At 47.2% G+C, this 26,095-nt stretch overlaps 7 protein-coding genes across 8 annotated transcripts; 1 reads left to right on the top strand and 6 right to left on the bottom strand.

Annotated features, from left to right (window-relative positions):
* Positions 1-10,424: 10,424 nt before the first annotated feature.
* Positions 10,425-10,995, bottom strand: LOC120956161 (zinc finger HIT domain-containing protein 1). The gene has a single exon (XM_040377534.2). It carries the CDS (start codon positions 10,993-10,995, stop codon positions 10,522-10,524), a length of 474 nt encoding a protein of 157 aa, XP_040233468.1. The 3' UTR covers positions 10,425-10,521.
* Positions 10,996-11,068: 73 nt separating this feature from the next.
* Positions 11,069-11,498, bottom strand: LOC120956162 (general transcription factor IIH subunit 5). Its single transcript, XM_040377535.2, has 2 exons — positions 11,330-11,498; positions 11,069-11,255 (listed from the first exon to the last, which is right to left on the bottom strand). The coding sequence occupies exons 1-2, from the start codon at positions 11,362-11,364 to the stop codon at positions 11,069-11,071; spliced, it is 222 nt and encodes a 73-aa protein (XP_040233469.1). The 5' UTR covers positions 11,365-11,498.
* Positions 11,499-11,746: 248 nt separating this feature from the next.
* Positions 11,747-17,245, top strand: LOC120955398 (probable aconitate hydratase, mitochondrial). Of its 2 annotated transcripts, XM_040376235.2 has the most exons (7): positions 11,747-11,853; positions 11,948-12,113; positions 13,535-14,994; positions 15,066-15,237; positions 15,531-15,742; positions 15,816-16,107; positions 16,178-17,245. In XM_040376235.2, the coding sequence occupies exons 2-7, from the start codon at positions 12,081-12,083 to the stop codon at positions 16,370-16,372; spliced, it is 2,364 nt and encodes a 787-aa protein (XP_040232169.1). In that variant the 5' UTR covers positions 11,747-11,853; positions 11,948-12,080; the 3' UTR covers positions 16,373-17,245. The 2 variants fall into 2 exon arrangements, with proteins under 2 accessions (XP_040232169.1, XP_040232168.1); XM_040376234.2 differs by lacking the exon at positions 11,747-11,853 and having other exon boundaries at positions 11,860-12,113.
* A 626-nt stretch (positions 17,246-17,871) lies between these two features.
* Positions 17,872-18,240, bottom strand: LOC125907561 (neuropeptide-like protein 31). Its single transcript, XM_049610656.1, has one exon. The coding sequence runs from the start codon at positions 18,238-18,240 to the stop codon at positions 17,872-17,874; it is 369 nt and encodes a 122-aa protein (XP_049466613.1).
* Positions 18,241-20,546: 2,306 nt separating this feature from the next.
* LOC120957691 (uncharacterized) lies at positions 20,547-21,543 on the bottom strand. Its single transcript, XM_040380010.2, has 4 exons — positions 21,341-21,543; positions 21,112-21,267; positions 20,789-21,046; positions 20,547-20,727 (listed from the first exon to the last, which is right to left on the bottom strand). Exons 1-4 carry the CDS (start codon positions 21,413-21,415, stop codon positions 20,671-20,673), a joined length of 546 nt encoding a protein of 181 aa, XP_040235944.2. The 5' UTR covers positions 21,416-21,543; the 3' UTR covers positions 20,547-20,670.
* Positions 21,544-22,033: 490 nt separating this feature from the next.
* Positions 22,034-22,915, bottom strand: LOC120958530 (uncharacterized). The gene is made up of 4 exons (XM_040381401.2): positions 22,718-22,915; positions 22,370-22,651; positions 22,181-22,291; positions 22,034-22,119 (listed from the first exon to the last, which is right to left on the bottom strand). Exons 1-4 carry the CDS (start codon positions 22,787-22,789, stop codon positions 22,078-22,080), a joined length of 507 nt encoding a protein of 168 aa, XP_040237335.2. The 5' UTR covers positions 22,790-22,915; the 3' UTR covers positions 22,034-22,077.
* A 426-nt stretch (positions 22,916-23,341) lies between these two features.
* LOC120959299 (uncharacterized) lies at positions 23,342-24,610 on the bottom strand. The gene is made up of 4 exons (XM_040382587.2): positions 24,158-24,610; positions 23,743-24,045; positions 23,565-23,675; positions 23,342-23,497 (listed from the first exon to the last, which is right to left on the bottom strand). The coding sequence occupies exons 1-4, from the start codon at positions 24,269-24,271 to the stop codon at positions 23,456-23,458; spliced, it is 570 nt and encodes a 189-aa protein (XP_040238521.2). The 5' UTR covers positions 24,272-24,610; the 3' UTR covers positions 23,342-23,455.
* Between the last annotated feature and the right edge of the window lie 1,485 nt (positions 24,611-26,095).

The raw sequence follows: 26,095 nt of genomic DNA, 5'->3' as shown, positions 1-26,095 counted from the left end.
GGGAGAGAAAAAGGAGAGAGAGAGAAAAAGGAAGAGAAAACACGCTACAGACCATTTATTAGACCGTCGCCATCTCTTCCCTCGACTCCCTCAGCATGTGTACTGCTACTACTACCGTAGATTAGTGTGTACTGGATTTCCCCATGCTACCCACACGCCTTCCCTCTCACTCCTCCCCCCTTACTCACCTCCCCCCACCGGTAGCGATTAATAAGTAGCGGTGCAAATGAGAAATGGCTTAAAATTGTGCAAAAGCGTGCAGGAATTATTATGCACCGCGAATGACAGCCCTCCTTCCCGGGAAACGGTGCAGCGGCACCGGCAGTAATGAAGCGACCGAACCAAAAAAAAATCCCTTCCCACAAGCCCATTGCATTTTCCCCGCGGTGTCCGCGGTGTGGGAAGGCGTGCATCGAGCGGTGTCCGGTGGAATTTCGGTGGAAAAGCTAATTAAAACACCAACCCAAGGTGATTAAGCATGGCATGGATATACATAAATGAACCCGCAGAGGGTGTAAGAGGGTAAAAGTGGGGCACTTTTTCGATCTATGGTTGTGGTGTCATGGTTTGTGAATATGTAATCATCGAGGGCACTGAAATTCAATGGATACAGTTCAATTTAAAGCCTCCCAAATGGGTGGGCATAATAATAGCGGGCGAGTTTGAATGTGATTGCGATGCAAAATTGCGCTATGTTCAATAATTTCCGGCAGTTTAGGCATTTGCAGCTTTAATGAGCTTTAAGCTTGCAACTGAAAGAGATTGTTTATTAAATAAAACCATCGCAACAATAGAAAAAAGGGGAAACCATGGAATGGAATGTTTGCTTGCTTCACCAAAGTAGGTAATAAAACAACCAGCCAACACGTGTTCCTATCCCATTGGATGCACCTGCTGCTACTGCAAGTGGTTGGCATTAGTGACCCTTCTCTCCTCTAAAAAATGCACTAAAAACACACACACACGTATACACTTCTCTCCATCAACTGCTTTATGAGTGGGTTGCTGTGTTGCTGCGCTCAGGATAACAGTCTCCAGCCACCGGATGAAAGCCCCGAAGGATGGTAAATTCTTTTTTGTGTACCAACACAGTGAGCTTCCCGTTTTGATCCGATGCTACGATGCACACAAAAAAATAGGAAACAGCAGAACACAACAGACACACTCACTTGAGCTACAACATGTAAAAACACACCCACCGAAGGGGCAACTAACGAAGACAGAAAATGGGTTTAATTAAAATACAAACGACTTGGCACGGCAGCAGGGTGTGTTGTACGGCACTCGGTCTGCTGCGTGTACACCACGCTTGTCCCCTTAGCTTGGACATTGCGTTGGACAGTGGCCCAAGTGGGGCTTCAAAAGCGACGGGGATTATACAAGCACTGGTGTAACAAATTTCTACTCCTGCACGGCAGGACAAACGTTGATTTCCCAGGGCTCCTGGACGCTTAAAATCCGCCCTGTCTCGTCACACGTGTGTGTGTGTGTGAGAGAGTGTCCAAGAGAAGATGAAAGGACAATCATTTCCTTGGGGCCAAATAAAACGGACACCAGTGGCGTAAGTGTAGTGATAAAAATATCGCCCGTAAGACAGTGCGCCAGCGGCCCGAGCGCAGCATTTGCCAGCAGACGTTCAACCGGGGTTTTGTGTGTAGTTTGCCCTTTCGATCAACGATGATTGCGTCCTAACATGAGGACCGGATGAGAATTACATTATGCTTCACTTTGCATACACTTACATCCTATTCCTGCCCCTTTTTTGTTACTCAAAAATGTGAAGAGAACCCGGCCAATCCCTCTTTCATCCTTTGCTGAGTGCCCCACGTCAGGATGATCTCTTGTCCAGCTTTGCAGCAAAAGAAACACTGGGAAGCACAAAAGCAACATTGGATTAAGTTATGATTAGTAATTGCATAATTAATGAGATTAATTTGAATTAAAAGTGTTCTAAGAGCGGACCCTGAACATAGCCCTGGAAGCGGACAGAATACGTTTTTCAGCAAAAAAAGAAGGGAGCAACGAAATACTCCCGGATATGATTCTTTCTTTGACATTTTCGGTCCGATCAAAAGTTTCGTCCGAGAGTGTTGCGACTTTTTTTGGTTTTTTTGTGTCAGTTGTTTTAGCCCGTAATTTAAACTTTGAAGAATTATCAGCTCACGAGTGGGGGGGCTTTTGATGATCCAAAAGGGGTCGTCAAACTTTGGAACATTTTTTTATTGTGTGTCCGTTTGCCACTCGTGATCTAATCATCGGGACTAACCATTGGTTTAGAATCATTAATTAAATAGCAGCTTTCTCTTTTGTTTATAATCTTTCCCTCAATTCCACACTGAAATGCTAGCCAAACCAAATTGAGTCAATTTTTCATCATTACCAATTATCGATTCCAAACGCCACTGCCCAAAAGGAAAAGAAAAACCAATCAAGCTCACGATTCACAACGCTTCAATTACTTACAAAATTTCATTACATTCCAATTTAATTGACCTCACGTTTGTCTTCCGCCTTTGCTTGCAGCAAATTTGCCCAACACCACACCATTTGCTCAGCGCTCAGGAGTGCTTTCTTTCCCATTCCTGCCTCTTCGTCGGGTGGGAATTAATCCACGATACGTGCGCCATGTCCCTCTGCAGAGGACACTCTGCTTCAATCGTAGAGTCCAGAGTCGGTCCTGCCCTTCGGTCCAACATTGCAGGGCCAAACACACCAAAACACGAACCAATAAATTAGCTTAATTGAAAGTAATCGTCCAAAGCTTTCGTCCGTGTACAATGAAAACTTGTCGAATATTGTGTGTGCTCGTGTGTCTGTTGTTGTGCTCGAGTAGATTTTACAGCTACAGCAGACAGCGCCCGAAAGCACATTGCTGTGTACTGTGTGGGCTGGGAAAGTGTAACGCTTTGCTGATTATTGTAAACTCTACTGGCCAGGATCAAACCCGTTCGGTGCTCCTTTTGTGACCCCGTTCCTTATGTTGTGGTAGTTTACGGTATGCATTTCCCCCCTCCCAAGCGCACGCAACAACATTGTGCCCGATGCTCTTCGACGGTTATGACACGAAATAGTTTGTCTGCAGCTGCATACAGCACCTTTTGTGCTGTTTCGTGCGAAACGGTTCATCATTATTATGGCAGGGTGGTGGTTGATGGAAAACTATTCCGGGCAAACAAGCACCACACGCCCAACAACCGGAAGCTTGGCCGTGTGGCTGTCTATTTTCTAACAATATATATAGAGGATGCACAAGTTTCCACCGATGCTGTACCGTGTAGCGTGTGGCGAGCGTTTTTTATGGCTTTATTTTGGCTGCCAGTAGGTTGGTCGCCTGTATTGTGTCTCGAAAATGGATTAAACTCGTTCATTCGTGCAAGGAAAGGGAGCAACAACGGGTGAATAATTAAAAAAGTTTTCACATTGTCACACGTGTGCTTGCGTGGAGCTTTTTGTGTGCCGGGGGGAACATCATAGCGTTAAAAACAGGTATGATTTTCTCTGCTAGAAATAACTATTTGAGTGCAGCAACTCCCATGAACACACCGCACTTGAATACAAATCGAGCCAACCTTTTTTGGGAGCCTTTTTTGCGAAATTTGTGAATTTGTACAGCTGTTTAAAAAGGGGTGCAAATTTCATTGTGCTATTCCCCCCCCCTGCATGCTGCATATGAAGTACAAACCGCATCCGTGTCGAGTGCTTTTTGGCTGAGTCAAACCTCTCGCTTGAATTGCATGCGGGCTTTTTCGTCGGGAGTTGGCAGTCAAATAATAAACCCATCGAGTTGAAAAGCCTTTCCGCACGCCAACACATCACTCACCCTTCGCAGGATGATTTCGCATTAAAACAATTGACCTACTTAAACAAACAAATCCGCCGATGATGTCTACATGTGGATAAATAAAATCCCGGCCAAAGCCAAACCGAAGCCGAAATCTCTCCACAATAAAAAAAGGCTCCTTCACACGTGTTTGCTCCCATCCATGCACCGTGTGTGTGCATCAACATAGCTTGAAGCTAACAAAAGAAGTTCCCCCAATGAAGCACATCGAAGCCATCGCCAACCCACCAACTTGAACCTCCATTATCAATCGTGCCTTTCGGTGCGGTGCGGTGCGGCCACCAGTGTGGGGGGAGAGGGGGGGACTGGCACGAAATATCCACTTCACTTCGCGTGTGCATTGTCGCGCGAAAGAGCGAAACAGAGAATGGCACAACATAATCGTAACAATTGAGTTAATATTTATGATTTTCACGGTTAGTTTAACCAGTCGAATGGAATTCCCGGTAAAAAAAACCGCCAATGCCACCCTCGGCAGTGTGTTCCATGGGACAGTGCAAAGACACCTGAAGCACGTGCGCCCTGGGTCTAGTGGTTGACCTGTCCCACAAGGACGGCGGGGACATTCATTGAAGCACACTCTGGTATAAAAATAAACCAATGGAAAGCTTAAAGGACACGTTTTTCTCGCAGCTTCCGAAACGAGTTGTCGTCGCCGTCGTCGTCACGGCTTTGGCCACTGCCCTTGGGAAGCAACAGGTGGTGGCGGTGATGGTGGTGCCGCATGGGAGGAATCTGCTCCAAAATCTGAACAGTCGTTCGGATCGTATTCCATGACCCATTTCCCCTCCCCCCTCCCGTTCTGTTTTCTACGACTGGCATTCTTGACCGTTTGCCATTCCACGGTGGCTAAACTGTGTGGCTCACAGGCAAGGGTGCTTTTATTTGCTCTCGCCATTTGATGGCGCCGCATCCACCATTCCATGTAAGCTGCTATCCGATTACACGAGACGAAATGCGGGTGAAAATGAGCATCATAAACGGATTGAATCCGGTGCTGCTAGACGAAAGCGCAGTACGATCCGGGCAGGTGTAGAAGCTTCTTTTTTCAAAAAACACTCCAATGAATGTCTCGTGTCTTACGTTCGTTTGAAAATTCCAGTCTCAATCGATTTCGCCCTTTACATTGAGATGAAAAAAGCGACAGCATAGAAAAATATCGCTTTTATTGTCCTTTTTTTTAATAGAGCCCCACAAAGAGACTATATTGTTTGGTTGTGGGTTAGTGAAAGGCAAAGGGGACTGAACCGTAGCTACTATTAGATGGAGAAGCAATTTTCCACAGCCCAGTGTCACTTAAAACTGCGATATGGTGGTTTATAATTCAATCAGAAGAGGACACATTCTCAAGCTCGGTTAGTTAGATTGACTGGGCGTCTCCATCGGGAAGCTCGTATGGGTGTAATGAGTCTAATTGAACGGAAGTGTACATTACACGCGAGATCGTTTCGACCTACACACTTGAAAGCTTTAATTATAGTTGTTAATGTGAAAAATGGAGATTTAATTGAAAGAAAAAAAACAAAAAAAAATGGGAAATTGAAATCTCCCTTTTACATTTTAAATGAATAAAAAAGCTCTCGTTACAAGCAATTTGATAGAGCGGGTTTCCGGGATTGGTTCCGCACTCCTATTAATGGCTCATTTGGCGCACCAAAATTGGCCCATAATTTATTGGATGTAATTCCAAATTGACATTAACGTGGTGGAGGCGCCTTGGTGGTTGACCGCATGGAATCACACGACATGGAAGGTTAAAGTTGAGAAGGGACAAAATAAAATAAAAACCCATTAATACCACACCCCAACACCAGGCAGATACATAACACAACATCAGAAACGCATTGTAGCGCGGGAAAATGGCTCCATCGATGGTTGGCTGATCGTTGGCGGTTGGTGCTACAACAACAAGTCGCTGTCGATGTTGCCCGACGGGACCCCGTTGGCGATTCGTACGTCATAAAAAGCAATCGTCATCGTTCCAGTTCGATTATTCGCCGATTTCGATGGAATTGTGTGTGTGTGTGTGTATGTGGAAAACGAATTGAAAGAAAAGTTGCAAAGTTCGGGTCGTTCTCCGGAGTCTTTCTCTCCCTTTTTTCTGTGCCCAGAGCGACACGAAGGACGAAATAATGAAATCACACATTCAATTATAACCTTCTACGGTTATTGGACCGCGTTAATTCGCGATCCCTTGTCACTCCCCCCCACCCCCGCCGCCGGATGTTTGTTGAAAAGCTTATCCGGTAAACACACACAGCACGGGTGTGTGAACTTTCGAACGGAGTTTAATTTCATTGTTGCACCCGGAAGCCGTGACGCGGGAAATAAAACTGCACATTGCACACATCGACGCTGTTCGTTCGTCTGGTTTTGCGTCCGTGTGGCTTTTCCAAGCTGGCAGGGTAGTGCCGAAACCATATGCAAACACCGGAACATCGCGAACGGCGCCCCCCGGGGGTGGGAAATTTATTATCAATTTGTTTGCCCAATATTCTTGCCCGGCAAGCTTTCCTGGGGTGGAAATTCGTAGTAGAGGTTCACCAAAATAATGGCCAAAACAGAGGTGTGCACCATGGTGTGTGTGTGTGTGGTGAAGCTGGCCGCGTATGGGCTCGTGGAACTGCTTCACGAGCGCTCATTACCATGCAACACGATGCATTTGTTTTTTAGCTTTCTGGGAAGGCGAACAAAGCTGTGGGGCCGCAGGGCAAGGCAACAACACACGCAATAAAACTCTCCAATCATCACTCAGTGTGTGCAGGGAATTGCAATTTTCACACAACGTGCAGTACGGGGAAGGGTGGGCTGTGTGTTTGGATGAGTTTTTCGCGCTGCAATGGGCTTTGTTGGAGAGCTTTTGCAGGAAAACACAGCTGAATTGCACTTCATTAATGCATGGAAATACAAAAAAAAAGTTGTTTGTGTGTGTTTGTTGTAATATTTTCCACTATCAAAGCAGAAAATTGTTGAGTTTGTTTGAAAAAGCATTATTCTACGCTGAACGTTATTTGCGTTAAGGTTATTTATTTTTGATGCACTTTCATAGTGCAACAGTATTGCCATTTTGCAGCACTTGTACAAATTTGAACAGCGGTTATAAGTCTCATTATCGTTAACACGCAAGCTGATTGCCGGGGAGGAAAAAACCTCAACCACAACTGTTTGAAATGAATATTTCCACACCAACACAACACATCAAACCTAATCTGTACTGCGAATAAGCACATTAGTTGCAATTACTGTCCTTAATTAACTATTTCCCAAGCCACAAACACTGATTGAGCCCGGGTTGCACCGTCATGCGCCAGCTGCCAGCGCAAATAATGCATCAAAATTAGCGCGTTTGATGCATTTCCGATGCACTTTTCGGAGTGTGTGCATCCATCACGATGCAATACTTTCCATCGGAGGGGGAAAAAAGGCCCAAAAATTGAAATCGGCTGCGAAAATGCTAACCGGATGGGGGTCTGCTTTTTCCTCCCACACTGTACATGAGGGAACGGGGGGGGGGGGGGGGGGGGGGTGGAGAAGAAGCCAATGGTGTACTGGGAAGGGAAAGGAGGAACGTTGGCACAACAATGCTCTCGTAACCATAGGACCAATTAAATGTTATTTACGAAGAAACGAGTGAACAAACAAGTGAAGAAATTACCCATAATTTAAACATATACAAAAAGGCACAATAGCCAAAAGCTGCGGGGAGAGGCGAGAGGAAAAAAAAAACAAAAGAGACGTTGGTGAAAATCAACCCGATAATAGTGTGAAATGTGCCGGCTGACGATGTGCATTCTGACGTGTGTTCGGTGTTTAATTAGAGGAACAACTGGCGGCGGCGGCCGCGTGCGCCCGTTTTTACTTGTTCAATTTGTGGGAGGAAGCGGGAGGAAAATTAAAGGCAAAAAAAAGGCACTGCACCATGACGGAAGGATGTATCGGAAGGTTGAAAAAGAAAGAGTAAAAAACGAGACGAGATAGGCAGCACTATATCGCTGTATAAATGTATCGCCCGAGGTGAGAAAAGTAGCAACAAAAAAGGGAAGTGTGCTCATGAAAACTGAAACAAAAAACATATTTGTATGCTGCAAAAATGCATACAACGAAACCAGAAAGCATGAAGGCAAAAAAAGAGAAACGAGAAAAGTTTGGCACAAATAATAATAATAAGCTTGCATTTGCGAAGAGAAGGGAAGAGAAGGGAAGGCAGTCTGGAACACGTGTACATTATAAACATATCAGCAACAGTGAACCCCGTGTTATGGAGCAAATGAAGCAAAAATCGGCAACAAAAAAATCGGAGTGTGGTGGAAAAAAGTAGCATTTTTAGCCACCGTATGTGGGAAAATGGAAAGGGGGGAAAACGAGAAAAAGTAAACAGCACATAACGAGCACAAACAATTCGATTCGATATCCGGGAAAGTGTATGTATGACGAAAAAAAAATGAAACGAATGAATGAAATTACAGTGGAAATATTTTTCACGCCAGTAAGAAAAACATGTGCTAAAAACAAGAGAGAGATAGAGAGAGGAAAAGCGCGAAAAGAACGCAAAGCAAACAATGCAGTTGACGGACGAGGGCAGCAGCCTCATGCTCGGCTGCATTTTAGTGGCTACTTTGTGGAATGAAAAGTACGGGGAATGATGCTATGGCAACGGACAAAAAGCGAAAAAGCTCCGATGGGTGTGTGATGGGGGGAAAACAAGCGAGCGCGTTGCATCGTCCTGAATGAATGTATTTTCAAGAATTTTGTGTTTGTTCCCAATTTCCAATGCATTATTTTCATCCATTGCATTCGTATGCTTTAATGGGGGAAATTTTAAAGTCTTTCTCTGTCTCTCCTTTAGGCGGCAGAATTAACCAGCATAACGTGTACGCGTTGGCGTCCATTTGCATCCGTGTTTGGGGGCATTAATGGAATCGAATTAAACACGCAGCGGTTGCACTTTGAATGGGCTTCGCCCCGTGTAAAATGTCACCACCACCCTCATTCGGAGGCAGTGTTGTTTGCTGTTTTGTGTGGTTCGTTCTTTAACGGCTTTTTTTTAACCCTGTTATTCGCTGAGCTTCCGATGTGGCCAAAGGGGAAGTGGGAAGGTGTGAAGAAAGCTCAACCCGCGGATAACGCGGATTGTGTTCGTGGATGCTTATCCATCCGGATTATGCCCACCCCTCGAATGGCAGGTGTCAGGGCGGGGTGATAAATTATACACCCCACGTGTTTCCTGCGCATTTCTCTGTTGCGCATTTTTCGCATCCCACGCGCAAAACGCATAAAATGCATTTTTGTGGCAAGTTTCCGCCGGTTGTTCAGTGATAGTGGCCGCTCTGTCTCCCTTTTTTGTGTTTGGACAACGCACATTTAGTAGCTTAATCGACCGCGGCAATGATGATATGCGTGGCGTGCTTGTTCCTATTGTTGCTAACGCTGCTGATGCTCTCCCTCGCTTTTATTAGTTAAACCCTCGCGAAGCGAGGGACTGGGGAAGTTACCGGGGAAAATAAAAATGTAGGAACAAAAGTGTAGCGTAGCGTAGTTAAATTGATAGCGAATAGTCCACATTTCCTGAAAGCGTAGATTAAACCTATATAGCTTTGGTAGCGGTACAAAATTACATATAAAACAAAAAACGCGCGCTTCGAGGAAGCGAACGAGCTGACTGAGCCAGAGGCATAACCGCGAACCACGCACAAAACGAAGGGAAATGTGGAAAATGTGGGTTTGCATTTTATTCAAACGATTCAGGAAATCTGGATTGAAGACCACACTTTTTGTACGACTACTACTAACTACTACTACTACTAATGGCCACTACCCGTACTACCAACCACTACTACTCACCCTATGGATGTCGAACGCACGGTTTCGAAAATGGATTCGAATGAAGGTGCACACTGCAGAATTAAACACAAGAAAAAAGGCAAAGCCAGTGGCAGAATGGGAGGAAAAGCCCCAAAGCGTATAATCGATTTATCAGGGCTTTGGAAACGAAGGGAGAAAGAACGAAAAAAAACAGTCCTATTACTAAACTATTAAACGCAGAGAATAGAACAAAGCCAGTGAGCCAGTTGAGAATAGTTTCACATGCTATCGGATCTATTATAAAAAAAAATTGGACACATGGAAAAGGATATAAAATCGAATTCTCACCGTTCAATGTTGCGCGTTAGTTAGGAAATTGTAAATAATGGGTACGGAACACTCCACTGCCCCGAGGCAGTGTTGGAGGCACGGGTTGAGAGGAGGATTTAAGATTTAATCGCAAAATGTTACTTGTTCGTTGTGAGGTGGACGACGAAGCGAAATGGAAACGTGTGTTTAATTGGTTTTTCAGTTTAAAGATATATATAAACTCGTCGAATATACATATAGCATATACATACACACGCATATGTACGATCGCTCGTGTATCAAAGGCAGACGCACACTTCACTATTCAAAGCGGAAGGAAAAGGCATGGGCTGAAATTACAAGCGATTGCGGAGACAGCAAGAACGTGTACCGTGTTTAGACAATTCAATAATTTTTATGTCATATTTAGGATGCCAAATAAACATCATCAAATGGAGCAAAGCGCTGTGTGTCTGTTTTTTCCGTTTAAGTTATGAGAATTGATTTCAGTTTATTATAATATACCTTCCCTTTCCGGCACACTCACTCACCCACTCACTCTAAGTCCTCTAAGCGGTCCATTTCAAGCACCGCGTGTCCTGATGCGTACCCAAGCACCGTACGCAGCAGTATCGCGTCCCGCAAGCCGTGCACGTGTAGCTGGAGGGAAATCCACACACCGCACAAAAGTGTCGCTCGGGCAGCCGGGAAGCGGGTGCAGCGGCACTGAAATAGTTCGGCGGATCCGGTCGCTGCTGCCGTTCCTCATCCAGCAGCTGCGGAAACGTTTTACGATACTTTGCGCGATAGTATTCGGCCCCTTTCGTGCGGCGGTGTTTCTTCTTGCTCGGTCCGCTGCCATCGAGATTGTCGCTGAATTTGGGCACCTTCTTCGACATGACCAGGTCCGCGTGCGGGTCTTCGTGGAAGTTGTCCTGCTCGAGTGCTTCCAGCGCTTTGCGCGCGCGTCGCTGGCGTGCGGCATCGTCCAGGGTTCGCTTTTTGTCCGCCTCCCGGATACGTCCCGATTCGCGACCGGCCATCTTGTTGGAGTTGAGTTTGAGAGTTTGTTTACAGGTTGGTAGTGAGTGCTACGGCTTCGGCAGAATGGTAGATTTAAGCTTCTTTCTCGTGTAGCGGGAAGCTGATGCGGTCCATCAAATCGTCCACGCGGGCTTGCAGTACTTCGACGATTTCGACCGAAATGAACAGGTGCTTCTCGTCCAAATCTTGTATGATAAACTTCTTCCCCAGTGATTGCGTTTCGTCCAGATGGAGTAGGAACTGTTTCATAGCCGGATCACTGTGAAGATTGAGGGAGAAGCTTTTGAGTACGGCGGAAGGAAGGTATTCAAGAGGAAAAGTGACGATTCTTACCATTCAACGAGCACGCCTTTCATAACATTCACCATTGCTGAGTAGTGTGCGTTGTTTTATCAACGATTGCACGATAAACTAATCGCCGAAAGATTGTTATTTCACCAATTTATTGCATCGCAGACAATGTAAACAAACCACTCGCACACCGCTGTTGACGGAACGAAACGTCAAATGGGAAATGTGCAGAAAGCCAGGTTAGGTTTCTGAATTTCTTCACCGCCATGTTGATTGTGCACTTTTGACATCTATATTTTTATATGAATTACAACAAAAATCTAAATTTCTGTGATGTTAATAAACTTTCAATAAACTTGTTATCCATGTCCTGCATGAATAGCTCTAAAGAGAAGTAAAAAACTAAGCTTTCCATGCCGATGCAATGCGCGATCTACGCATAACTGTCAAACGGCTTGACATAACCCAACCCGCCTGCTCACGACTGCCCCTGCTGCTGCTTCTGACATCCGCGCAAAACGGGCCATCAAAACCATTCTCATTCGATTCTCTCGCGGGTTGGTTAGGTAACATTAAAAATTTCCCACTCGGTCTCACTTTGCACTCGCAGCCGGACCTGTGTAACCGTTTGGCTAACTCGATCCGTTTTCCATTCAACAGTTCATCTTCCAGCTGAGAAGGCTGAAGATTTCCGATTCATCCGTACCGTTCCGCCTGCACCGAACAACATACCGACGCATCCGCTGACCTCTGTGCTGTTTGAGTTTTCCAGCCTAAAGCAAGTGCCGCAACGATGGTGCAGTATTCCCGTCTGCTGAGCGTTCAGGTATGGTACCAAAGGACACACGGAAAAGGGCAATTCTTTTTGGAGTGTTTTTTATTCCAAACGGGGCTCCTTACGCTGTTCAGTTTGATGAAATGTGTGTGTGTGTGCGTGTGAATGCGCGCGCGTGTGTGTGTATGCGATTGCGAAAAGTAGAACATTGGCCCCAGAAGAAAATCGTCCCCTTCATCATCAAGTAGGCTGGTTAGATAATCGATCCGACTAAGAGAAAATTCGAGCTCTTCTTCTGAGCCTTCTTCTTACTGCGCTTTTCCCGCACCATACGACCGTTCGTGGGTGAGGAAGGAAGAGGTGAGGATGTGTGAATTTGTGAAACCACGATCTGTGTGAAAACGTGCATGAAAACGGTTTCCAGGTATTTTAAATGGCGCCGCGTTGGAACTGCAATTTACCCACTACCTGCTACTAGCCCCCTACGCTCTCCCATTCCCACCCCAGCGTAAGATGTGGGTGTTCTGATTTTATCTCGAATTGTCCGGTTTTGCAAAGGCTTAAGTGATTATAGATAACAGGAAACTGTAGCGTAAAGCTTCTTCTTTTCTTCTTTCTGTGTTCGGAAGCCTCCCCCACCCCCCCCGTCCCGTTCGAGCCTTTTCTTAGCGTGTGACACCTAATGACGTTTCTTCTTGGAACGAAACGAAATGATAAGAAACGTCGAGCCGGCCTCCTGCCTCGCACGCTCGCGAGGAGTATCAATGAATGTGGCATATTTTGGGCACCAATTCAAGGCCAACGGGGTGGTGCTTACGAAATGTCAACGAGGAAAAAGGGGAAGTGCAACCGGTTTGCCCCCCCTCCCCCCATTCCGTAAAAGAAGGAACAAAAGCCGGCTCGACGGCACTGTCCTGGCTAAGTAGGCTGGTTGAGTTGTTATTTACGTTGCTTTGCACGTTACGGAACGAAGCCCCCCCCCCCCCCCGAAACCTCCCCACCTTCCCCACCAATATCACGTGTCGGATCAAAGTCTCTCCCACACATACACCCAACTGCCTCCGGCCTCTATCTCGCGCCCGCCGCGGGGTGTATTTTCTATTTTTGTTTACCTTTCCTCACGCTCGTGAGTGTTGCGGCGGCGGCGGCAGCTGCCTTCCTTCCTTCTTGTCCGACGAGTGTTTGCAATTTGCATCGATCACGTATTGCGGCTTCTTCTGGATGATTCTTCCTTCCCTTGCGGGTCAAACAAGACCAATCGTGCTAAAAAGATCGAACGCCGCCGCATCCGCCCGAAGCGAAGTGTTTCTGTTTTCTACCAACATCCCCTCACACTGATTATGCTTATCAACATCGACTGTCTAGATTTGTTTTGCGTTTCTATGCAATTCCACGCTCCAATGTAGCAAATGTAATCGCATATTACCAAATGATTAACCAGCTTCCCTTCCTACCGTTCCGTACTTCCGCAGGCTCGCAAGGTTGCCCGGTACGCCGTCGATGTGCAGGAGCGCCAGTTCCATGCGTCGTGTGCCGCCGCCTCGAAGGTCGCGCTGTCCAAGTTCGACCAGAATGTGTACCTGCCGTACGAGAAGCTGCAGAAGAACCTGGAGGTGGTGAAGAAGCGCCTGGGCCGCCCGCTGACGCTCAGCGAGAAGGTGCTGTACTCGCATCTGGACGATCCGGCCAACCAGGACATTGAGCGGGGCGTGTCGTACCTGCGCCTGCGGCCCGATCGCGTTGCGATGCAGGACGCCACCGCCCAGATGGCCATGCTGCAGTTCATCTCGTCCGGGCTGAAGCGGGTCGCCGTGCCGTCCACCATCCACTGCGATCACTTGATTGAGGCGCAGATCGGCGGCGAGAAGGATTTGGCCCGCGCCAAGGACATTAACTCGGAGGTGTACAAGTTCCTGTCGACGGCGGGTGCGAAGTACGGCGTCGGCTTCTGGAAGCCCGGCTCCGGCATCATCCATCAGATTATTCTGGAGAACTACGCGTTCCCGGGTCTGCTGATGATCGGTACCGACTCGCACACGCCGAACGGCGGCGGTCTCGGTGGCCTGTGCATCGGTGTGGGCGGTGCCGATGCCGTCGACGTGATGGCCAACATCCCGTGGGAGCTCAAGTGCCCGAACGTGATCGGTGTGAAGCTGACGGGCAAGATTAGCGGCTGGACCTCGCCGAAGGACGTCATCCTGAAGGTGGCCGACATTCTGACGGTGAAGGGCGGCACCGGCGCGATCGTGGAGTACATGGGCAACGGGGTGGACTCGATCTCGTGCACGGGCATGGCGACGATCTGCAACATGGGTGCGGAAATCGGTGCCACCACGTCGATCTTCCCCTTCAACAAGCGTATGGCCGACTATCTGGCCTCGACTGGCCGGTCGGCGATCGCGGCCGAGGCGGGCAAGTACCAGGGCAGCGTGCTGACCGCGGACTCGGGCGCCAAGTACGACCAGGTGATTGAGATCAACCTGGACACGCTGGAACCGCACATCAACGGACCGTTCACGCCCGATCTGGCCCACCCGATCAGCAAGCTGGGCGCGAACGCGAAGAAGAACGGATACCCGATGGACATCCGCGTCGGTTTGATCGGTTCGTGCACGAACTCGTCGTACGAGGACATGGGCCGCTGCGCTTCCATCGCCAAGAACGCCATGAAGCACGGTCTGAAGTCGAAGATTCCGTTCAACGTGACGCCCGGATCGGAGCAGATCCGTGCCACGATCGAGCGCGACGGCATTGCGAAGACGTTCAAGGAGTTCGGCGGCACCGTGCTGGCCAACGCTTGCGGACCCTGCATCGGCCAGTGGGACCGTAAGGACGTGAAGAAGGGCGAGAAGAACACGATCGTCACGTCGTACAACCGTAACTTCACCGGTCGTAACGATGCCAACCCGGCCACGCACTGCTTCGTCACGAGGTTGGTAGAGCGCGGAAGGTGCGCTTCTTGTCGTGTGATATCAAAACGGTTCGATTTTTCCTTTCCGACAGCCCCGAACTGGTGACGGCTCTGTCGATTGCTGGAACCCTGAACTTTAACCCGCTGACCGACGAACTGACCGGTGCCGATGGCAAGAAGTTCAAGCTGGACTCGCCGTACGGCGATGAGCTGCCCCAGAAGGGGTTCGACCCCGGCATGGACACCTACGAAGCGCCCCCGTCGGTAAGTGTTCGGATGGGGGATGGGCCACGCGCTCTACTCGAATGCCACGTGATTGGAGCTGTTCAAAGTCCTTCTGTTGGGCGGAATGATTCCCCCCATTCCTTTGCCCAACTCAAACCCTTTCACTCGAATCGCTTGCCCTTATCTTATCAGTTGTTGTCGGCAAAGCGCATGGCGGCATGCGCCGAATCGACGCTCCGATACTAACGCGCTCGGAAGGAAATGTGTTATATGGGTCAAGATTTTAATCTCTTCTCTCTCTCTCTCCTTCTCTTTCGCGCTGTTTCCTACAGGACGGCACCAGCGTGAAGGTCGATGTGGATCCTAAGAGCCAGCGTCTGCAGCTGCTGGAGCCTTTCGACGTGTGGAACGGCAAGGATCTCACTGAAATGACCGTCCTGATCAAGGTTAAGGGCAAGTGCACCACCGATCACATCTCGGCCGCCGGCCCGTGGCTGAAGTACCGTGGCCATTTGGACAACATCTCGAACAACATGTTCATTGGGTAGGGATGCTGAAAATTGCTTCAGAACCTAACCCAACATGCTAATTGTACCCTTCTCTCTACCCTGCCACAGTGCCACCAACATCGAAAACAACGAAATGAACAAGATCAAGAACCAGGTGACGGGCGAATGGGCCGGAGTGCCGGATGTTGCCCGCTTCTACAAGTCGAAGGGCATCAACTGGGTCGCTGTCGGCGATGAGAACTACGGCGAGGGCTCGTCCCGCGAACATGCCGCCCTGGAACCGCGTCATCTGGGCGCCCGTGCCATCATCACCAAGTCGTTCGCCCGTATCCACGAAACGAACCTCAAGAAGCAGGGTCTGCTGCCGCTGACCTTCGCTAACCCCGCCGATTACGATAAGGTAAACAGTGCGACGGATTTTAATCGAACGGAGTTTAACGTTGGTGCTTTCGATTTTCCCTCCCGCGCAGGTTCAACCGACCTCGAAGATCTCGATCCTGGGCCTGAACAACTTTGCCCCGGGCAAGCAGCTGGACTGCGAGATCAAGACCGACGGTAAGGTGCATAAGATTAAGCTGAACCACTCGTTCAACCAGCAGCAGATCGAATGGTTCAAGGCTGGCAGCGCCCTGAACCGCATGAAGCAGATTGCGGCCAACAAGTAAGGCGTGGTGCAATATGGTACTTTACCCGACCTCCCCCCCAGTACACCCTCTCCACCAGTCCAGTCCAGTCATCTTCCTCGTTACGACCGACACCATCAACACAAGACGTCCGCCCACCAATCTAGGAGCGGTGGCAAGCGGTTAACCAGGCCGCGACAGCTATTGTTTGGTTCCACAGTGAGTCCACGCGAACCCCGGCTAACCGCGGGTTCGCGTCTCGCACTGGCGGAGACCGTTTTTGTGTGTGTGATTGTTTACGAATCGATTAAAAGCCTGTTGTTTGGTCGCGCGCAGCTTCGGTTTGCCAGCATTGTAAATAGAGCATAATGATGATCCCGACCCGAGGCGTTAATGCAGACACACCCGATAGTCATACGCGATCCCAAGTGATCCCCCCCACGTATCTGCTACTTATCTTCAAAATCCTGCGATTGCACCGTCAATTGGTTGGTAGAGATAATGTTTACCTCAAAAAAAAACAAGAAGTTTAGACAAAAAACAAAAACGCGACAAATTACCTAAGATACTGGATGATGGTTTGTCCATACTTAAGAACCAACAATGAATGCAAACTTAACATTTAGCTGCATCGAGCGTGTGTGTGTGTGTGATGCACTGACACGTGCGAACGTTATTAGCATGTATCTCTCTCTCAAATCGAAGCGCCTCCCCCGCTGCGGAGGAGGAATAAACTTCACTTCCCTGTTTTAAATCAGCTTTCGTTTACTTAACGTTTGCGCAAACGGATTGAGCGGCAGCTCGATTTCTCGATCGTGTCATTTTTCTTTTGATTTTACTTCCAAGATTCTCTAGACAATAATTATGAAAGCATGCAGTTTTTCGAGTAAATAAAAGCGATTATAATCAAGTGAACTGTGATGCCAGTGTAATGTGGAATGCTGAAAGAAACAAACGCAAATGCAGTGCCGATTCCTTGTTCGGAAGTCGTATCGCGTGGCGGTATATGACAGTCCATTAAAGTTCAAGTTCAAATTTACTGCGACACTGGAGGTGGATTACTGTCACGAGGTGGTTGATGTTTGATTTTGCACTACTCTCCTACTGTCGCAGAAACTCCTTTGCTCTTTTTGGGGCCGAAATTATAGTGTAACTATTTCTTGCAGTATCAACACAGCTATGCTCAAGGTGAACGTGTAAAAAAGAAAGGCAATTTTAATGTTACAGGAACGGGTTTTTATTCATACGATGGGATGGAGTGAGTGAGTGAGTCACGGCGACGAATGCCGACGAATGTGTGTCTGTGTCGCGAATATTGCTACATTTCAGTTGATTGATTTTGTTGGTTTTGATTTTCAACCTGTTTTTTTGTTCATCTTTTTTCATGTCATTTTTAACATCACTTTCCTTGTTTTCTTTTTAGGCCGACACATTTATAACAAGTAAACATAACACAATTTGGTATATTTGGCTGTGACTAATGATGATGTCCGAACGTTGATTTGAAATCCTTCGCTGCGCACAGGGCCACCTTCACGAGCTTAACCGAAGAGTCCTCCGAAACCGCCGGGATATCCACCATGGCCGTATCCACCATGACCGTAGCCGCCATGTCCGTATCCACCATAACCTCCATAGCCGTGTCCGCCATATCCTCCGTAGCCATGGCCGAGACCGTATCCACCATGACCACCGTACAGTCCGTAGCCACCGCCGTAACCCGGATATCCGTGTCCGTACCCTCCGTAACCACCGTATCCACCGTATCCACCGCCGAATCCATGGCCGTATCCACCACCGAAGCCCGGATATCCGTGCCGCTTGGTACGGTCCGCAGCCGTTTCCTCCGCCGACACGCAGCAGCACAGCACCGCCAACAACACAACGCACAGCACAATCTGCAGCTTCATTCTGAGCACGTGTTCACTTGCGTTTGCACTGGATAAAGCTCTGGACAGTTCCGACACCTGTGTGTTTCTCCGCCACAAGACGATCGCTGGATAACGTGCTTCGTTCGGGTACAAGATCTTTTTATATGTCACCAGCGGTGGTGCAGAAAATTTGGACCGTTGTTTTGTTGTGTCGGTTGCTGGAGAAGGGATGAAGACAGTGGACAACCCGTCCGACGACCGATCTCGCTGCTGCCGATCTTCGGCGGAAACCGTCTCGCGAAACAATTCGCTGTCTGCAAGGCCACCGCTGCGGGTCTGCGGGTCGTCGCCGTTTGCGGGCAGGGAAAGACAACAGCTCCCAGGGCCGCCCGACCTTAATGGTGGGAAAGACCGTACCCACACATTAACAGATCTCGCACCGCAACGGCCGGTCGGGTAAGTTTTGGTTACAAATTCTCCCCAAAAATACACCCACTTTGGGGTGCGAACGATCGGTGGTGGTGGTGGTGGTGGTGCAATAGCCCTTTTCGAAGGGAAGCCAACCCCGCGAGGGGGCGTGATTGTGGGTCAGTGCGATCGTGTGATAGCGCGAAAGGGGTGCGATTTGTTTATTTGTCTGCAATGCTGTTGGTTGCTTCATGTTTTGTGTTTTTATTTCCAATTTTCAATTTGTAAGGTTCTTGGTGGGCTTGGTGGGCTTGGTGTATTGTTTATTTTGTAACGATCTTTGAACTGATCTTTGTAAAGCTTAAGTTACATGATATCAGACTACTGGAGAGTATGAATACTGTAACCCATCGTAAATCTATAACACCACCAAGACGTAAATGTTTACTTTATTTTTACAACCAAAATCCCGGCTTCTTCGTACTACATCAGACAAACATAAAACATAAAAAAGACAAAAACACACACACACGCAAACTGAAACACGTGAGATGCATAGGCTTCGGTGCACCGGTCAAACTCGCTCCCCTGCTCAGAACCCAAACTTTATCGATAATCCATTGCCTCCCTTCCGCTCCGTTCTTTCCTCACTCATCTCCATCGATTCTGCCTCTCCTCGCCGTCCACCTCCATCATCCCGTCGGCTACGGCTGCCCCCTTCCGGGCACACGATTGCCCCGAGCGGCGTATCCAGCGTGACGTTGGGCGCGTTGAAGTTAAGCTGCGGTCCACCGACATCCACCCCGACACCGATCGTCTTCAATATACCGCCAATGTCCAGGTTCCGTTTGGCCCGGTGAAGGTCGATGTGGTTCGTCAACTCGGCAGTGTCCTTGCTGCTGGGCATCGTTGGGATCAGCTCGACCCGGGTCGGCGGCAGCGGTGGCGTGGGAATCGCATTTCCGCAGATCGGTAACAACAGACAAAGCGCACTCAGAACTACGCCGGGAAGCAGCATGATAAAGACTTGTCAGCACCAGCAGAGAGGCCCGTTTGATGGGCTTCATCCCAGTACGGCACGGTTTTGCATGTCAGCCGCATGGCGTCATTAGCCGATTTTAATTGTGCCGAAAATTGGTTTGTTATTTGTAGCTTCGGACAGGCGATAGTTCCAGACAATTAGAGACCGTTTTATAACTTTGGTATGTTAACTACTTCACTGACTAATTGACAAACCCAATTATTGGAATAATTTGCTGCTCAAAGTTGGAGCGTCTTCTTCAAATTTCAATAATCCATCGGGTCCTTTGTGTATCTCGCAATGTCTTGATGTCTTAAGCGACGGGTGTAAAAATCCCAACATGCAAATTAAAAACTAAATTTCCCTCTCCACACACACCGTGCGATGTCATTGATCTTGACAATGGTCTACGGTCACATGGAAGCTGCCCATTTCCTTCTCGCTGCGAGGTCACTTGGCTTATGAATGGAGCGGCATCTCGGGCCGCCTTTTTTACGATGAAGCAGAGTGTGACTCATTCACGATTCGTCAAACAAACCCGGCTTGTTTACGGGTCTTTCCTTTGAACTCTACAGCGCCTAAAGCGCCACCTTGAACGTGTTTAACACGTGTTAGGCAATACACTATCATTTTAAGAAGCATTGAATGGAACCAATTTTATGCGCATACAGAATCAAAACTGAGTTGGAGTCACCCTGTTGTGTGAGGCGGTGAGATCAATCGGTTCAGATGAGAGGATCTGCTCACTTGGATCTCACTCGGGTTGTATGCATGATCGTTTCTATCTCTGTGTTTTTTTTTAGTAAATTACGATCGCACGAGAGGATGGGGGAGTAAAGCAATCGAAAAGGTCAGTGCGTGATGTGAAGTTCAACTCTCGAATGGACTAATTACTCATTTCACGTTGCATGCGAGATCAGTTTTTGGATTTGTTCAAACATGTTTATTGACCTTCGTGAATTGGTGACATAGGTTTAGGATTCATAGGCAGACACGACGAAACACTACCACATCAAATTGACCTTGGAATAGTTCGCTCATCAACCGATCAGATTTGGTGAAGTAACTTCCATGTCAATCTTGAAGCAGCTTTCACCCTGCAAAAAAAGAAAAGGCATTTCAATATCGCCTCTTTTCATTCACTTATTGTCTTAGTACCTTGTCATGTTTCACAAGCACATCGATGATCGAACGACCCTGTGCTACCAGGAGATGTTGCTTATACTTCTCCAAGCTGTATGTTTGGCTTTCGTCGGTACGTATTTCACTAGCGGCCACCGGGCAATGGTCCGGCACACCGAACATGGTGATGATTTCGGCCGCTTCCTTGTTGCCGGACGCCTCCTCCAGGTTCGCACAGATGTCGACCGTTTCCTTCAGCACTGGTAGGCCGTTCTTGGTGATCGTTACATCCATCTGAACGGATCAAAAGTGTGTGAGAAGAAGCTAGAAGATCAAGTGCTTCCATCCCTAAATCTCACCATAGCCGTCTTGAATCCCACGGTGCGTGCCGTAGCTTTGGACTTTACTTTACAGTCCTCCATCAGCGTGACGGTAGACTTGGGATCGATGGTAACGATCTGTCCTTCTCCGGCACAGTTTTCAATACTGTGGACGATCATCTCATAGCCACCGTTCTTCAAAATCACGAATAATGTATGTTAGTAATTGGATTGGAAGTGAAAGCTTCTCTTCAGTTCTCTTGCTTACACAAGCTTTTGCTCTTCTGGAGTGGCACAAGATAACGAGCCCCAGGAACACGACTACCCTCCAAGAAGAATTCATCCTACTCTTGCTAGATACCACGCAACTAAACTGCACAAATAAACTAATGAGCCGTGTTACCGTTTTATATTTATAGCACAAATGCACAGCCAGTGCTCTCTGCGAAGCGTCCTCTGATGCAACTACTGAACTGTAGATACATTTCCGGTGTAATTAAGTGCACGGGTGCTTATCGGACACGCGGTGCGGTGCTGTAGTGTAACAGAGTTAAATGAAAAAATGATCAGGAAATGAAATGGATGTTTTGTTTTGACTAGAACTTGTAGACCAAATTTCACTGATTGTGTTTGTTGTTTCGTGATTAATTACGATCACGTCACGTAATATTCCCGATACATGTCTGGGTCCATGCAGAAGGGTGCGCTGGTAATGAAGATCAATGACATATTAATGACTCTATCCTGATATATGAGTACAGGATTGCATGGATTATAGGCGGAGTATTATTTAAATAATATTGCTCAACCTCAATCAGACAGTCACGAGTAGTCGGACGGCTTGATGCAACAGCTCCGGTTTATTAAAAAATGAAGTAATTGTCATAATATCTGTTCAATTACTGTGTCGTTTGATTAGGCCAAGACTAAACACACCGTTTTGTTGTGTTAGTAATAAAGTTTTATTGAACTTGTTTGGACATTTTGTAAAAATCAATCGCTGTTTCATTTAGAAATTTCAACCTCCATTTTGATGCAGCTTTTGCCCTGAAATGATAGCAATTCAAGTTAAATCTCCAGTTTCAAAGAGAGAAGAATCTCTACTAACCGTATCGTGATCCAGGTTAAGCTCTATCCCTATCGAACCTTTCATAATGCCCAGCATCTTCTTAAAACGATCCATTGGGAGCTTCTTGTCCGGATCGGCACATATTTGGCCCTAGAATAATAATAATAAAAAAAAAAAAACAAAGTACTCAAATACATTTCCAACTCGCCAATATTCGCAATTCCTTACATCGCTCTGAGGACATAAACCACCGGGCAGGAAATCTTTTACGAACGGAATCTTTGATCCCATCTTGCATGCATCGATCTGTTTCTTAAACATCTCTCTACCGTTCTTGGACACACTGACACTACCGGCTGCCGTGTTAAACTCCTTCAGCGTAACACATCCCTGCAGACTAAGGGAACAGTCGTCCCCAAGCGTGATGGCGGTATCATCGCTCAGCGTGATGACACCGTCCGGTCCGGCACAGTTCTCGATCTTGTTCACTTTTAAGGAGAATCCATCTTTCTGTAGTTAAAAGTGAGCGAAAATTAGTCTAAAAAGAAGTACAGGCTACAGGTTGAGAGTGCATACGCATGCTACAGAACCACGGGCAACGATGAGAACGATCAACAGAGCGTAGAAGTAAACTTTGGTGGGCAGCATTTTGTAAAAAACACTTTAGACACTTTAGCAGTCTGTCCAACTGTGATGAACTATATATTCTCTGCAATGAGTTATATAGCTGTATGCTACCTGTATCCCACAGGAAATGAATGTTTAATAGTAGGTGAGCCTCTGGCCATAGGAAGCTCAAACCAACAATTACCAACACCGATGGTGCCCGATCGGGGTGTGAAATTTTGAGCTATAAATCGGTAGATTGCATTAAAGTGTGTTTCCTCTCTATAATTTTGCAAAAATCGAAAGCATTTCTACTCGATCATATATGTAGTGTTTAGTTAGTTGTTGATCTACAAAGTGCTATTTTGGTATTCAGAGCGAGATCTAGTAGATCGTAGTACGTAATTTAACCCGGGATCAGTTTAGCGCCAGCAAATAGTGTTCAATGTCAACAAAAAAAGTGTTCTGACCAACGTATAAACAACTCTTTTGTTGTTGACGTTTTTAAAGTCTAGAACAACACCTACAGGTGATATTAACGTTTCAAACAACAGTAACTTAATGATAGGAAATAAGTCCAAAGACATCCAACAATGATTCCTTGCAAAAGCTCTCTATTTATTCTTTAAACAAAACAATTGATTTTGGATCATAGCAGCTGAACTCTCCAGCAGTTGAGCGATCATATGCAAAACGTTTAGGTTCCACCTACTTCGTAATATCGAAACGTATCTTGAAGCAGCTTTTACCCTGCAAGTGAATAGAAAGGCAGAGATTAGTTTACGGTACGGTTTAGGTTTACGTTCACGACACATACCGAATCGTGCTGCACGGCCACATCGACAGCGATTGCTCCCCGAGCAAGAGGAAGATATTGCTTAAAGCGATTGATGTTCACCACCTGACTGGGTTCGGTACAGATTTGACCCTACAAAGACAATAAGTGGTTTATGATCAATAACATTCGTAGAAGGGTAAGCGTTAGCAACCCTTACCGCACTAATAGGACATTTCTCCGGTACACCCAAACTCCGGAGCAGCTCGGCAATGTGTTCGGTACGCCTCGGACGGGACGCTTGATCGCAGATGTCCGTCGAACCCTGCATCACCTGCACGCCGTCCTTCGAGATGGTGTACTTTGCATTCCCCGTCTTAAAGTCCTTAAACCGTACGCATCCGCGCGACTTGATCTCACAGTTCTTCGTCAGCACCACGGTGAAGTTTTCGTCGGCAGTAATGATTGCGTCTGCTCCTGCACAGTTCTCAATCTTTTTCACCCGTATCTTGTAGCCTCCATTCTGGGTTGGAATGAAATCGAAGAATAAGCGTAAGGGTCATCATCTTCTCCCCCTGTTAGATCACATCTCGCCGAGCATACGCGTTAGTAGGGAAGCGAGCAAATATACCTACACAAGCCATGGCGACTCCCAGCAGGCCAGTGCAGACAAGAATGATGGCGAACCGAACACCAGCTCCATTAGCTGCTAGTGAGTGCGTTCCCGTGCGGTGCTGTCTGGAGGCCATTTTGCAAGTACTGTTCAGTTGACGGCGCACTGGAGCACAGAAATCGATTACACGTGTGAATCGCTATCAACACACCGGAAAACATATGCCACCCGCTCGAACCACTTATCAAATTGATCAACAAAACAAAGCACTGAGCACAACACTTGTCGAAGCCGAGCAGCTTTGCGTGTGCTATCCAAATGGCGGTGTACACGTGTGGACGTGGATCTCTCGTTCAACTCCACCGTGGCAGCGTGTCGAACGGAATATCACTCGCTGTTCGAAGGACCGTGTTTATTTATGAACGAAAATCGATCCATGGATCCATCTCTCCGCGATCGTACATCGAGAATCGTAAGCTTCTGGAGTACTCGCAAGCGTGTGAGCGTAGTATCGAAGGGGTACACTAACACATTGCCCCAAACCGGCCGGTTTAGAAGTATCGTGCACTAGTCGAGTGTTCTGATGCACGGGGAAGACCACACCTGACTAATGCCTGCCTATCGGTGGTAGTTTGGTGCGCGTGTTAAGCTTACAGGGGGTGAGTAATCACACCCCGGAGAGGTGACGGAGATGAAGCGCACAGTGCGCAAATCAAGATAGATGTGTGTGATCAATTAAAATTGAATTATTTACTCTCTGTACAGAGAGGGAGGTAGAGAGAGCAATGGTGGCGATCAAATCCCCCATGGAGGCTTTGTTTGAGAGAGCGAAACTTGGGTCAAGCCATAACTTGATATCCGGAAAAATTGTACACTGGAAAATCCATCATTCTCACACTCTGTTTGAGTTTTCCCAAATACTCAGATATGTTGATGATTTTCCGAAGAAATCAACACTATTCAATTACTATATTTCCAGAAACAGTGACAATTCTATCAGCACAACTTCATGGGACAGTAGCCAGCAATGGATGAATGTTTATCATAATCCCTCAGTCGTTTAAATGCAGCTCCCTCTATCCAGACGACGGGAGCTCGGCGACGGTAGCGACACCACCATGCTGACGTACGTGACGTGCGCCATGAGCCGTGACAGAAAAGTAAATATTCCACTCATTATAATACTACCAACCATTCGATAGCGGAATAAGAATTGCAGTCTGTTTTTATTCGACCGATCGATCGTTACTTTCCGGTTACTAGTCGCATCCAGGCACGTGATCTGTACGGAATCGATCGTAGCGTTTTGCGATGCGATGGTGCACGTCACCGATACCAGGCGCTATGGTGCTAGCTAATTGTGGAGCGCGAGAGAGAGATTAGCAAAGTGTGTTCGGGGAAAGGTCAGCAAAGTTGCATCGGGAATGAGCATTAGATGACTTGGGTGTGTGAACTGGTTTTTATTACGGGTAGCAGGAAGGTCATGATAGTGGGTTATGTGTGATGTGAGGTTTGGAATGGAGAATACTAAGTAACGCAAGGGACTTCCCGTGGGATGGAGCGTTATGGAAAATCTTTTCGCGAGAAGCGGATTGGTTGTGTTTTATGGAAATGGACAGGCAGTTAATGGGTAGGTGTTCTGGGAAGTGACACATTATTTAAATTCGTTGTTGATCGATGGACTTAAGATACAATTTATCAGCTATTTACATCATGCAATAGTATTATAAAGATAACATGTGTTATTTAATATGCTAAGAAGGTCTGACTAGACTCTCAGCGAAGGTCGTTACGCCAAAGCAAAAGAGTAGGCATTACTTACACTGCTTGATCCTCTTCCGTAGGTACAGTTTTCAAAAAGCATTTACTTTCTTTAGTAAGCACATGATCATACTCTTAGATTCTCTTCTTCTAGTTAGACAGAGTAACTCTAAACATCTATTTATGTGGGAAAATTCAG

The sequence above is a fragment of the Anopheles coluzzii genome, chromosome 3, assembly GCF_943734685.1.
Source record: "Anopheles coluzzii chromosome 3, AcolN3, whole genome shotgun sequence".
NCBI classification, from domain to species: domain Eukaryota; kingdom Metazoa; phylum Arthropoda; class Insecta; order Diptera; family Culicidae; genus Anopheles; species Anopheles coluzzii.
This window is presented reverse-complemented; position numbering and strand designations above follow the sequence as displayed.

Bases quoted from the DNA above. Each gene is read 5' to 3' on its own strand.
- LOC120956161 (XM_040377534.2), bottom strand. From the start codon at position 10,995: ATGGCCGGTCGCGAATCGGGACGTATCCGGGAGGCGGACAAAAAGCGA.
- LOC120956162 (XM_040377535.2), bottom strand. From the start codon at position 11,364: ATGGTGAATGTTATGAAAGGCGTGCTCGTTGAATG. The intron at 11,256-11,329 runs GTAAGAATCGTC...CAATCTTCACAG, and splicing joins AAAGGCGTGCTCGTTGAATG to TGATCCGGCTATGAAACAGT.
- LOC120955398 (XM_040376235.2), top strand. From the start codon at position 12,081: ATGGTGCAGTATTCCCGTCTGCTGAGCGTTCAG. The intron at 12,114-13,534 runs GTATGGTACCAA...GTACTTCCGCAG, and splicing joins CCCGTCTGCTGAGCGTTCAG to GCTCGCAAGGTTGCCCGGTA. The intron at 16,108-16,177 runs GTAAACAGTGCG...CCTCCCGCGCAG, and splicing joins ACCCCGCCGATTACGATAAG to GTTCAACCGACCTCGAAGAT.
- LOC125907561 (XM_049610656.1), bottom strand. From the start codon at position 18,240: ATGAAGCTGCAGATTGTGCTGTGCGTTGTGTTGTTGGCGGTGCTGTGC.
- LOC120957691 (XM_040380010.2), bottom strand. From the start codon at position 21,415: ATGAATTCTTCTTGGAGGGTAGTCGTGTTCCTGGGGCTCGTTATCTTG. The intron at 21,047-21,111 runs GTGAGATTTAGG...TGATCCGTTCAG, and splicing joins TGGGATTCAAGACGGCTATG to ATGGATGTAACGATCACCAA. The intron at 20,728-20,788 runs GTACTAAGACAA...CTTTTTTTGCAG, and splicing joins TGCTTGTGAAACATGACAAG to GGTGAAAGCTGCTTCAAGAT.
- LOC120958530 (XM_040381401.2), bottom strand. From the start codon at position 22,789: ATGCTGCCCACCAAAGTTTACTTCTACGCTCTGTTGATCGTTCTCATC. The intron at 22,652-22,717 runs GTATGCACTCTC...TTTTAACTACAG, and splicing joins CCCGTGGTTCTGTAGCATGC to AAAGATGGATTCTCCTTAAA. The intron at 22,292-22,369 runs GTAAGGAATTGC...TTATTATTCTAG, and splicing joins GTTTATGTCCTCAGAGCGAT to GGCCAAATATGTGCCGATCC.
- LOC120959299 (XM_040382587.2), bottom strand. From the start codon at position 24,271: ATGGCCTCCAGACAGCACCGCACGGGAACGCACTCACTAGCAGCTAAT. The intron at 24,046-24,157 runs GTAGGTATATTT...ATTCCAACCCAG, and splicing joins TGGGAGTCGCCATGGCTTGT to AATGGAGGCTACAAGATACG. The intron at 23,676-23,742 runs GTAAGGGTTGCT...TTGTCTTTGTAG, and splicing joins AGAAATGTCCTATTAGTGCG to GGTCAAATCTGTACCGAACC.